Genomic DNA, 11,856 nt, shown 5'->3' with positions numbered 1-11,856 from the left:
AGCGGCATCTTCCTGACCGCTGTCCGAAATGTGTCTTGGCGTGTCGGGTTGGTTGGGGCGGCCGGGGCGACGTGGGGCGCGAAGCGAAGGGCGCTGGCCGGGGTGGTCTGCCCTTCGTCCGCGTGATAGAGAGCAGTGCGTTCCATTAAAGTGCTGATAACGAGATAACGAGACGGCACAGCGTGTGTGGGAGGGACGCAGTCTCCAGTTGCTCCAGGCGAGGCTCGCACTGGAAACGAATTACGTGTAGTCCACAAGCCTTAAAACGCAATGACCGTCATTCAGGCGCGGGCTAGGGCTGTCATTTGAATGAAAAGAAAAATGCAAGTGTAGACTTTTATTATTTGTAGACAACAGATTTATATTTCACCGATAACTCCCACACACAATTATTAATAACTAGAGTGTCTTTACGCAAAAACACATTTATTTATTTACAGTGCACCTTTTCTTAACCTTTGAGCTTTAGAAAACTAGAAAAGGTCAGTACCTAAGGCAACAAAGGTAAAATCTACCTAGCATCAAATGATGATCAAATGTTCAATACACATCACAAGTTTACAAAGTATTGTATATCACAAGCAGTAAAAAGATTTTATCATCAACCTGCCCTAAAAATAACAGTACAAAATCTAAACACTTCATACTGCACAACTCTAAAATATATACATCTGGACATTCAAAGAAAACCTAGCACAATGTTTGTACACTTCATTTACACATTATTTTATGGATTTAAAATTATGCAACAATGAATGTTACGTACAAAATTAATCACTCACAACACAATACTTACACCCTTACAGAAAAATTAACACAAAAAAAGAAAATTTAAAGACAGTCACTTTGAGTAAGAATAGAGTTAGAAATAATCACTTGTAAATTTACACTTCTAAGACTTTGGGAGGTCTTTGATTTCGGTATAAACCATCTAAACATAAAGAAACCAAACAAACAAAAAAACAAAAAAAACAAAAACAGAAGTTTACCTCAATTACATACAAGTTGTCTACTGTCTCCCGCCGATGGGGTAAGGGTCCGCGTTGCTTAGAGTTCTCTTCTGCTCAGCGGCTGTGCGGTCGTCCGGCCCGACTGCCGAGTCCCCTGGGTTTACATCCTCCTCGTCGGCCACAGTCACCTCATCGTCGTCTATTTTGGGGACCTTGATGAGGCCATGCTCATCGGCCAGCGGCAGTAGGTCGCAGATGAGTTGTGACTCCACGTTCAAAATGTACTCACAGGTTCTAGGTTCCATGAGGTACAGGGCAACAGAACCGGGGCTAGGGCTTTGATCGGGGCACTTTAACTTGACCTGGACATGGAGAAAGAAGCACTTAAGAAACAATATTGGGGGAAAAAAGATAAACAAGGGAACACTCCCATTAAGTCACCTCGGTGTGTCGGGGGCGACCAGTCTTATCACACGGTGAACCGTTGGAGTAGAAGTGAGAGACATGCTTTCGGATCGCTTTAGGCTTGGGTTGCTTGTGGGGGTTCTGCTTGAGCCATTCAATGTGACTTTCAGCATTGAAAAATCCCAGTTGCACAGTTGTCTTGCTGCTAGTTGTCGAATCAATGTGGTACTGCTCTACATGTCGTCCATAGCAGAATTCATATTTCCACCATGAAGAGGACCCCTGCACATAAAGGAAGTTAGTGCTCGAGCTAGAGTTAGTATCATTGTACGAGATAAGGTAAGTGGCTTTTTACCCCAGTGAGACATTTCTTGCCAGATAAAAAGTCTTGAGCAGGAGTGGTATCAGCTGGGGTTCGTGAGTTAAGAAGAGGTGGACTGAGGGCATCCTCAGTGTCTAGCACTTCAACGGGAAGAATTTCCACATGGACTCGTTGCTCACCATCCTGGAATGAGACAAATAAAGCAAATTGGAAAAGTGTAGAAACGACCAACAAAGAAAATTACCCATGTTTGAACCAAAAGCTGTCTGGCATAGATATACAAGATTATATGATGGAGGAGTGTAGTGAGAGGCTGCTTTGAAGAAAATTAATAACTTATGTCTGCAGTTACAGTAAGCTTCATGCACTTACCTAGTAAAACTATTTCCAACCCTACACCATGATTTATACAAAACACATGCAGCAGATGTGCTCCAAGAAAAAAGACAACACAAAAAGGTCATGCGAGAGAACCAAACAAAGCATTCAGGTAAAATTTAGTTAATAAAAATGTCATGGTAGTTTTGATAAGCAAATAGTTTTGTGAAAAATAGACTGAGTTGTTTTTTTTTTTCCCATGGGAAGGACATCTTGATGAAAAAAGTTGCACATGCTTCTGAACTTGCTGTAGTCAGAGGGTCTCCACAATGGAAAATTCAATCTGCAAGTAGCAAAGTTACATAGAAGAAAGATTCTTTACACCAGAGAATACAAGTTTAACATGCATAACAGAAGATTTGGAAATGAGGAATAGATTTACACAACAGCAGTCTTTGAACCAAATGTGATGATGAAAATTTATAAGGCTTTTTGAAAAGTCAAGCTGAGGAAAGGAGGGAAGAGAATGAAAAAAGATGGGGATGCCGTTGATGAATGAAGAAGAATGAGGCAACAGATCAGCACAAAAGATGGAAGAAAATCATATCCTTTTAAAAATATAGATCAGGTATGACATAAAGCAAAGCACCCTGTTTTTTCCCAATCAACAACTTTAGTAAACAGTCATAACTTTTTCTAACATCACATTTTTTTGTTTAGAACAAGTTGACATAAAAGATAAAAGCTGAAAAAATCAAATGCTAATGAAGGTGCAGCCATATCATAGGCTATTTTAAGGAACAAATAGTTAAGTTGGTATAACAAAATATTTTCATTTTCATTTTCATTTTAACAAAGGATTGGGTTACACATATGCAGCAAAGTTCGAACAAAACAAACAGGACTGATCCTTCAACACCAACCTGTCCAACATCAACCGAAACAACTGCATAAGTTTTCTTCAGAGCATCATCCTGTTGAAGAAGTTTTTACTAATTAGTTACAAATCAATGTAAAAAGCCTAGGCTCTCACATAAAAAGCAGATGAAAAAGTAACTGAGAAAGTGGATTCTATGCAAAACTACAGTTCTACCGAGTGCCAGAAAAGGAGCAAGGTTAACAAAAACACTTCTTTCTTTAAGCTAAAAATTTTAGGTATAAACTGAGACACTCAAACTGTTTGACAAAAGTCCTTTCTTGGAAATAAAAACACTTCCTCTAGTTGGTCTTAAAATATTTCTGACACCTAATCTTAGTGGAAGAAAAATGAGATAGAGTTGAAGTTTTTCACTAACCACATGCGTCTGGGAAAAATTATATCAAACAAAAAAGCTTATCATGCAAAGCAAAAGGAAAGAAATCTAAGGACTCTGGTTCCGTATAATGCTTAGTATAATTAAAACTCACAGGAATTTTGGTGTGTCTCAACTTTAAGCTCTCAGCTTCCAGTTGAAGTAAATTCCTAGGTTTTTTGGGTGTCTCCTCCAGCGCATGGCAGTTTATAACATTTTCACTAGTTGATTGTGGTCTGGGAGGGGATAAAAGAGGGATTCAAGCCAAGAATTGAGACAAATAACATACCAACACAACCAACATAGTAAGAAAGCAACTTACTTATATTTTGGATGGTCACAGAGGAGTTGAGAAAGAACAATAGCTTCATATTCACATATAGAAGTTTCTTTAAAAGAATATACTTCATGTTTACCAGTTTGATAACAGACATAAAGAACATGAGTGGTACGAGTCTTTCCATTCAAATCACACAATGTACCATCTGTCATATTGATTTGGAAATATGGAAGATTCAGACCATCAATTTTCTTGGTGGGTAAATCTTTTGAAAAGAAAATCTTATCTCCATTTTCATCAGTCTTTTCAAGTTCTTCATCTGAAAATAAATTGAGAATTGAGTAATGAAGAAATATTGAAAAATGGTCTGCGCATTGATTTCAATTTTCAATCAGATACTAACGAAGCAGTTGGTTCATGTCCTTATCCCATCGGCCCAAATAATACTCTTGTAATTTGGCTTTCTTGCCCTCTCTTTCCTCATGGTATTGTCGGACATAACGTCCATGGCATATCTCATAAGTCCAGTAAGATTCAGGCTAGAAACATCCGAAAACAAGATTTTTAAAAATAAAATAATGGAAGCACTGTGATCTTAGTGACCATCAACTGCAGGCTCACCTTGAATGAGCAGGTACTTTGTCTGAATAAAGGTAATAATAAATGAAGTGGATTGGGACCTGTGTATAGCTCTGCTTCACTCTGTAATTAACAAAGACTATTAGAATCTGAACAATAAATTAGGCTGACTACTTAAAATAAAAGTTTACAAACTAAATTTCATTCCTACCTTTGGCTTGTCATGAATTTCTGGTAAAAGACACTGATACTTTTCATGATTTTCTGTTGTTACTACCATGGATTCAGAACCTGGTAGCTCCTGAAACAGAAAAATGTGTGATGTGTGAGCAAGTGTTATCTAGACTAGACTGACTTTTTGCAAATGGTTAACCTCCAAATCTGTGCATTGTAGAAATGTTTTCTCAATAATGGTATGCATTTTAGATTCATGGCGTTTAGGGAAAATTCATATAGACATTAATTATTAATTAAAATGAAGGAATCTGACAATAGTTTATCGAAACATAGCAAAAAGAGAACAATACAGCATGACAACAGACAGACGACATTTTATCAACATACCGGTATATCGCCACGTCCTGGCCAATTAATTTTAAAGAGAATTGTGTCATCAAAAGGTCTAGAATCAAAACACTTGCAATAATCTGTAAGACACGCCGAAAGAAAAAAAATTGCCGAATACAGCGAAAACCGTTTTGAATCCATTTTTGTGACAGTTCTACCCAGGTAAGAGCTACGTTACGTTGCGTTTGGAATGCCGATTCGTGTTCTTTTGCCATTCGCTGTTTGGGTTCAAGTGTTCTATCTCTCTCTACGTCCTTCAAATTGCTTTAAACTTAGACTGAACGACAGAGATGGGAGAAGTCTGTCCCGTCGAGGTTCATATTCATTTTCCCCATCCCGGACTTTGCCGAAGCCGCAGCTATCGATCGCCTCCCGAAGCTGGTTTTCCGAACGCCGAACCAAAAAGTAAACTTAACCTAGTGGCAGTTATGTTCTGCTTTTGACAGAAACAGTAAAACTTTGTTTTGTACTTGTTGTATGAGATTGGACACCATGACAGTGTAAACCTCAACACATTTTGGCAGTGAGAAACAAGACGGCGGCACGTTTCTCAACTGTGAAATGGAGTTACTAAACAATCAACCTGCTGGACAACCAGACACTGTGTTGTGGTTTGTGTTCCTTTTAGATCCTGATTCCCTTGAAACTCATTTAAAACAGGATGATGCAGGTAGAAATACGAGATTTATCGTGTTTAGTGTGAATTTTCTTCTGTATTGTGTTTTTTTATAAAACATGCCTCTACCTCCAGATCCCACTCCAACGGAACTTATTTGTAAATTTCTTACGAATAGTCAAGCTCTTAACGAAGCAGCTCCCAGGAGTAGAAAAAACCTTGCCCTGAAGATTCTTTCATTGAAGGTCGCAGCTCATCTGAAATGGGATATGTCAATTTTATTAGAAAGGTATAACAAATACTTCTTCTTGTAATGAACTCTGTATACAATTGCTTGTATAATTTTTTCTTTATAACTGTTTTTGTCTCCAATAGATTGCCTTTGAATATGCAGTACATTCTTCTCAAAGATCTTTTGTATATGTCAAGACAAGAAGAGGCAGATCCATCCACTGATACGTCTTTGGATTTCAATGAAGTATCTCCCCAGGTTTGGTTTATTGGTGATGTTATCTAATGTTAACTTTGCATTCATGTTTAAATAACCTCTTTGCAATTTTATTTTTTTTAGACACTTTTTTCTGTTGTTCTTTTCCACCGGTGGGTCTTGTGTGCTCTGGTGAAACAAAACATTTCTTTTAATAGTACACAGAATGGAAACAGCAACCTTAATACAGGCCGAACACCAGCTGGAGTTGCTCCAAAGTAAGTTATCAATTAATGTTTTTTGCTCTGGGGATGGCAAAATTGTATTTTCATTTTCCACTCTTTAGCGGTGCCGCCTCATCCGAGATATCACCGGAGGATGTTCTACGTCTTTTGGAGAAGCAAGCACCAGGGAGTGTTGACGTTTTACATAGGGCTGTTGCTTCTCAACCCCCATCTATATCCATTCCCACTTTTAAAACATTCAAACCATTGACAGAAGATAATGGAGATATTGATTTGCTGTGGGATACATGTGAACAACTTACCCTTGATGAATTTCGATGTCAAGTGTGTATTGTTTTTGAAAACTGGTTTTTGCACTACTTCATCCTTTTTACTGATCATATTTCTTTCATTTCTGCAGTTGCACTATGATCTTGGAGTATACTTTATGTTCAAACAAGAAATAACCATAGCAAGAGAACATTTCACCTCATGTGATCTATTACTTAGTCAATGCACAGGCATGTCAATTTACCGCAGTGTGTCGAGAGTTAAACTAGATGGTTATCGAATAGCTTGTGGGGTGTACACCCCACCATCCCAATCAGCTTTGTTGTGTCAATTCCATGCTTCAATCAAGCAACATTATATGGTGAGTGTTGGTGTCTTAGTGTGTGCCGATTTGGCTCATGGGAATGTGCCCAGAATCGTTACTGCCCAGTGGTGGTCATTTTTCTTGAGTTGCCACTGAACATTTCTTTTTTATATTCTTGCCTTGAACAGTTGTTATAGTTAGCCCTCCCACCTCACTTGTCTGTGTTTCATTGCTTGTTATAGGAGTGGCCATCTCTGGGCAGGTCAATCTCTTAAGAATTATTATTTACCTGTTGCTGTTTAGCTTACGACTGATCTAAGTTTTTAATCATCTGTTGCGCAGGGCATAGTTAATATTTTGGTGCAAGATAATAAATCTCTAGAGATTCCAATGGTTCATAGGGAGCATCTTGAGTTGGATATTCAAGGTGCTGTGCAAAGTGGTACTTTCACTGTTGCAAGAGATCTGCTAATTCAAATTCAATGTTTAAATGTGGCAAGACGCCTTATGGGTGGGCATTTAATATGTCAGGATTATTCACATCATATTCGTGTGGCTGGTCCAAAGGGGGCAGACTTTCTTCTTTCTGTAAGTATTTACAAGTACAAGAATCTGTGCTTAGTTGATAAATTGTTGTTACTGTACTTATATCTTTTCCTCCCTTAAAATAGTTTTTAAAGCCACTTTTGAGTGAGTCCACAAATTTGGCTTTTAAAAGTGATGATATTGCTCGAAAATTTAGAGTCAAAACGTTTCTTCGAGGGTTACTAGAAGCAGGAAATCAATCAGCACTTGTCAAAGCTATATTTGACTCTCCAGAATTTGGTGCTCTTTTTGAGCCCAATGAACTCAGTCAACTCAGTGGAAAGAGTGTTGATATTTCCATACCTGCTATGCTGTCTTCCAGTTCCTGGGACATTCCAGATTTAGGACCAAGGCGTAAGTGAAAACACCGTAATTTAGATTAATTTTTTTTAACACTTCTCTTCTAAATTGACCAGGGAAGGCCTGAACCAGCAGGGTGACCACTTGGCACCAGCATTATTGACCGCATTCCCCCTTTGGTCCAATCAATCAATCAATTAATCATTTTTGTAGGTAATCCACGTTTGGAAATGGGAGCTTTGGAACAACAACTTATTCAATCATATGATCCTGAGGAAATACGTCAATTGTTGTCAAAACTCTCTAGCATGCCATCTGTTAAATCTCAGGGTAAAGCTATTTGGCATGTGAACAGTAAGGTTAGTTAGGAAAGAAAAATATTATGACCTTTACTTTTGATTTCATTTTCAAAACCCTATGTTTCTTATCACTTGTGTTTCAGTGGGAATTGCCTATCCCAGTGCACAGTGTAGTAATGAATTTACCGAAAGGATTTGTTCAAGAGTTTTGCTATATTCTTTTGGCTAAAGCCCATGAACTGGCATCTGTTCAGGTAAAATGGATTTTAGTAAAATTTAACTCAATTCCTTAAACTTATTCAAAACTCTCAAACATTTTCTAATTTTTTCCACTTATTATTTAAAGGAATACTCCTTGGCTTTGAGAATGTATGCCATTGTTGAAGAGGAACTGAGAAAAGGTCACAGTATTCCCTCTGTCGTAAAATTAATTCGGCTTTGTGGGTGGGAGGCTTTGGTTGTAGAAATAACTCAGTTTCTTGATGAATGGCCTGCTCACAACTCACGTAAGTGTCGACCCCAATTTACAGTAAAGTTCCATAACTTACCCTTTTTTTAGCGACTTTAAAGAAAATAAATTTTGTTTCAGGCTCAATTGAACTTGCAGAAGCCTGCAAGGCCTGCCTTTCAGCTAGACAAGCTGGAGAAGCACTCATTCCTCGCTTGGAGGTTGTGGAACGATGTGTTGTAATGCTTTTGAATGTCAGTCCATCTTTATCTTCTGTTGGTTCACCACTTGATTTCCTAACAAAGCTAGACAGACATTGTGTTCATGTTGAACTAGCTGCTGCATTTGCTTATGCCTGTCAAGATATCATACGTCAGAAAGGTGGTCGGCATGTTTCACGGGATGCTTGGGATCTTGGTATGTTTTATTATTAAAAATTGAATTGTTCTTTACTTTTTTAAATTTATGTTTTTTGTCACAGTTGTGTTTTACTGTTATCAGTGCAGTATTGTTACTGTTAGTATCATTACTTTTTGAATTAATGTCTCTTCGCCTATGTTTTGTGTTAGTTTTGCCAGTGTTTCTTAGAGAGACTACCAAACGTACAAGTTCAGGGATTCCTATTCATCATTCCCATAGAGACTCCCCAGTAAGCTCTGGGGGACTCAACTCATCAACCTTGTGGGCGTTTCTTTCTCAACTCAGAGATCCCACCATGATCACATTAGCTTTGTCATTACTTGCTCGAATACATAATGTGCTTCGAGATGATTCAAAGTTTGATATAAATGTTGACTATGTCAATCTTTGGCCAGCCTCTATTAGTGGGCAAGTATTCCAACTTAATGTTCTTTTCTAGACTTATTTGTTAAGTAGATGTATAGTTTATTGTTTACCTTCTTCCAGTCCCAACTCATATGCTAGTAAAGGAGTTGCTGAGATGCTGTACCAGCTTTTAGCCCATGCCCTAAAATATAATCCTATCCATGTAGGCTGGCTTAAAGTTCAAGGAGACCTCAATTTCGGTTTGTCTTTACATTCTTGGTTCAGTAGCATTATTATGATGCATTTCTAAGTTGATTTAAAATTTCTATTTTTTAATTATTTTTTTAAAAATTTCCAGTCATGAATCACTTATCATCAGCTTTGAAATCGTACTTAGAAGCAGCAATAGCTGCCACAGATTTCTTTAGTCAACCTTTACAGAGAATGCAAATTGATGATCATGTTATACGCCGCATGATAAAATGCTGTTCATTGCTTCAGTGCCATACTCAAGTATGATAACTACTCTCTTTTTAAACATTTATGTCCCTTTTCTATCACTATTCAATGACTGGATTTTACAGGCAGCAGTTCTTTGTCAATTTTTAGAAGAAATTGACTACACTACAGCTTTTAAGTGCATTGGTGAAACTAAGGGTGGAAGTTGTGCAGATGCTATGGATTCGTACTATGAATGTGTATGGGATACAACCCTGCTGGAATACCTAATACATCTCCATACTAAAAGAGGAGAAACCCACCGGAAGCAACTTGCTGTAAGTTTTTCTTTTGAGCTCCTGCTTTCATGTGGTTTGATTTTATTTTCATTACTTCTGTTCTTTTACTCAGATCCAAACAATTGGTCTACTCGAATTAAACTCTAACAATAATGAAGAAATTCAACGGGAGGCAGTTAATATTCGGAAGGCAAAATTTCTGAGAGCATTAGCTCATCAATATGTTTGTTGATATATGCAACTATAATTTTATATCTTAATAAAATCAAAAGAAAGTTTAAGTATGTCATGAGGAAAATGAATTCAAAGATAAATAAATACATGTCCTGCAATTATAATGAAAGTACTTATATTTAGCTTTTATCACGAAAATCGTAAACAAATACAGTACCACTTTGCACTTCGGTGACAATTTGCAGAGCCAGATGAGATAAAAATTATTTACAGAGCCAACAGGAGGAATGCCATTTAAAATCAGTGCAGGGCAAATTACAACCACACCATGTAGGGTTCATTAGATATAATCTTTGGTACATTAACCATACACTATCAATATATCAATTTTGGAACTTGGCATTTTTAACATTTCATGCATCTAGAACATTTATGTAATCTGAACAATAATTATTAATGAAAGGTACATTGGTGGAACTTCATACAAGGTGATATGCCCTTTGTCCCACATAAAAAAGAGAAAAAGAAAAGAAAACGCATTTCTTTGCCAAAGATAACTGTTTATGAATCACAGGAGAAAAGAGGCCAAAACATCAACAGACAACCAGTTGGTGTAACTGAGTTTGAGCACCTCGTCCTAAAAGAGTTTAGCCAATCAAATATACAAACATTTGCTCAATGTCCCATCACCCTATGCCAAAAGCGTCACAATCTTGACCACTAGCTTAAAAATAAAATTCTCAATAGTGATGAGATCATGACGCATGAATTACAACAGCTACTTTATCAACTGCTTTCTTCAGGGTTGAGCTTAGTCCCTTCTATTCTACTTTATATACACTGCATAGGATGGGCATGGCATTTCACCTTGAACAGCCCCGCGATATTTAAATGCTCACTCTGCTGCGACTTTGTTGGCATTTCCTCGAAGAACCCTTTTTGCTGGTGGCTCCCCATTTTCTTCCATCTAAACAGAGTGAAAGATATTGTTAGCAACACTCAAAAATTTGCTTTCATTTCTTGCCATTGAGCACAAAAATGATCAATATGGTAATCTAGATGGCATGTTTACTTACTTGTACATCAGTCTCATTAGTTGTGTTCTCCAGTTTGCGCCCACGAAGTTTGCGACCTCCAGTGGTGTTTGTCACTGGTAAGGGTTTTTCAATTGTAGCTGAAGTATTTGTAGCAGCTGGAGCTGATGTTTTCTCATTGGTGTTGTTGCTATTAGTATTGTTAGTATTGGATGAAGAATTACTATTTACAGGAACAGTCTTCTTAACAGTTGGGTTTTGTTGGTACATTTCAGGAGGAAGATAATGACCAGTATTCACAAAATTGGGATCTTCGTGTCTCTTAAAATACATTGTAGGTATTCTTGCCTCAGTTATAAACTCCTTCAACTCAAAAGTTGTGGACTTTGTATTCAGTAAAATCATAGCCAGATCACACACTGCCCACATTTTCTGTAAAACAAAAGTGATATAGGTCATCATACATAAAGACAACAGAATAAAATATATCAAGTATAGTTACTAGAATGAGAAGATAATGATTATATACTCACTTCATTGAACCCGGATGTCTCACCCTTAAGAGCATCTTTATGGTTTTTCATACGCTCTACAACATCTTTGTAAAAACTATAGCTATAGAAGTCATTTTTCTGCATTAATGGTTCCAAAACAAACCATAAACATTGTCTTATTGTATTGAGTTCATCAATATCCTCATTGCTTTTGTATTCCGGGTGGTGAGTGAGAACAGGGACGGCAAATACTAGCATATAATCCGGCAAAATGTGTTTAAGTTGGCTCATTGCCTTTTCCATGGACGCTGCAAAACAATAATTGATTATAATTTGATGAAAACAGATAGATACATAATATAATTATTGACAAAATTACTAATATATACCAGCAGATGCACCCATTGTAAGTTGTTTGATGTAATCTCTTCTTTTATTAATATCT

General features: G+C 37.4%; 3 protein-coding genes across 5 annotated transcripts in view; 1 reads left to right on the top strand and 2 right to left on the bottom strand.

Moving 5' to 3' along the window:
• Positions 1–322: 322 nt before the first annotated feature.
• LOC113208700 (endoplasmic reticulum lectin 1) lies at positions 323–4,925 on the bottom strand. Of its 2 annotated transcripts, XM_026425827.2 has the most exons (10): positions 4,711–4,924; positions 4,358–4,447; positions 4,189–4,269; positions 3,971–4,106; positions 3,610–3,886; positions 3,403–3,523; positions 2,919–2,969; positions 1,711–1,860; positions 1,392–1,637; positions 323–1,312 (listed from the first exon to the last, which is right to left on the bottom strand). In XM_026425827.2, the coding sequence occupies exons 1-10, from the start codon at positions 4,852–4,854 to the stop codon at positions 1,010–1,012; spliced, it is 1,599 nt and encodes a 532-aa protein (XP_026281612.1). In that variant the 5' UTR covers positions 4,855–4,924; the 3' UTR covers positions 323–1,009. The 2 variants fall into 2 exon arrangements, with proteins under 2 accessions (XP_026281612.1, XP_026281613.1); XM_026425828.2 differs by lacking the exon at positions 2,919–2,969 and having other exon boundaries at positions 4,711–4,925.
• A 146-nt stretch (positions 4,926–5,071) lies between these two features.
• LOC113208699 (integrator complex subunit 8) lies at positions 5,072–10,041 on the top strand. Its single transcript, XM_026425826.2, has 17 exons — positions 5,072–5,383; positions 5,465–5,618; positions 5,705–5,819; positions 5,901–6,034; positions 6,103–6,325; positions 6,402–6,632; positions 6,918–7,163; positions 7,247–7,514; positions 7,674–7,819; positions 7,903–8,013; positions 8,106–8,265; positions 8,349–8,624; positions 8,777–9,035; positions 9,114–9,232; positions 9,331–9,485; positions 9,557–9,748; positions 9,822–10,041. Exons 1-17 carry the CDS (start codon positions 5,275–5,277, stop codon positions 9,939–9,941), a joined length of 3,018 nt encoding a protein of 1,005 aa, XP_026281611.1. The 5' UTR covers positions 5,072–5,274; the 3' UTR covers positions 9,942–10,041.
• The window catches only part of LOC113208698 (sister chromatid cohesion protein PDS5 homolog B), a 12,767-nt gene continuing 10,952 nt past the window's right edge, over positions 10,042–11,856 (bottom strand). For both annotated transcript variants that reach the window (XM_052264673.1, XM_052264674.1), the window contains exons 17-19: positions 11,451–11,719; positions 10,960–11,349; positions 10,042–10,850 (exon numbers count right to left, since the gene is read on the bottom strand). In XM_052264673.1, coding sequence (XP_052120633.1) covers positions 10,779–10,850; positions 10,960–11,349; positions 11,451–11,719 — 731 coding nt within the window. In that variant the 3' untranslated portion in view covers positions 10,042–10,778. The remainder of the gene's footprint in view (positions 10,851–10,959; positions 11,350–11,450; positions 11,720–11,856) is intronic.

The sequence above is a fragment of the Frankliniella occidentalis genome, unplaced genomic scaffold, assembly GCF_000697945.3.
Source record: "Frankliniella occidentalis isolate FOCC.00 unplaced genomic scaffold, Focc_3.1 Scaffold20, whole genome shotgun sequence".
NCBI lineage: Eukaryota > Metazoa > Arthropoda > Insecta > Thysanoptera > Thripidae > Frankliniella > Frankliniella occidentalis.
Note: the sequence above shows the minus strand (reverse complement) of the source record. Positions and strands in the feature narration are given on the sequence as shown.

Bases quoted from the DNA above. Each gene is read 5' to 3' on its own strand.
- LOC113208699 (XM_026425826.2), top strand. From the start codon at position 5,275: ATGGAGTTACTAAACAATCAACCTGCTGGACAACCAGACACTGTGTTG. The intron at 5,619-5,704 runs GTATAACAAATA...TGTCTCCAATAG, and splicing joins ATGTCAATTTTATTAGAAAG to ATTGCCTTTGAATATGCAGT. The intron at 6,326-6,401 runs GTGTGTATTGTT...TCATTTCTGCAG, and splicing joins TTGATGAATTTCGATGTCAA to TTGCACTATGATCTTGGAGT.
- LOC113208700 (XM_026425827.2), bottom strand. From the start codon at position 4,854: ATGGATTCAAAACGGTTTTCGCTGTATTCGGCAATTTTTTTTCTTTCG. The intron at 4,448-4,710 runs GTATGTTGATAA...TTTCTGTTTCAG, and splicing joins CAGGACGTGGCGATATACCG to GAGCTACCAGGTTCTGAATC. The intron at 4,107-4,188 runs GTGAGCCTGCAG...GGATGTTTCTAG, and splicing joins AAAGTACCTGCTCATTCAAG to CCTGAATCTTACTGGACTTA.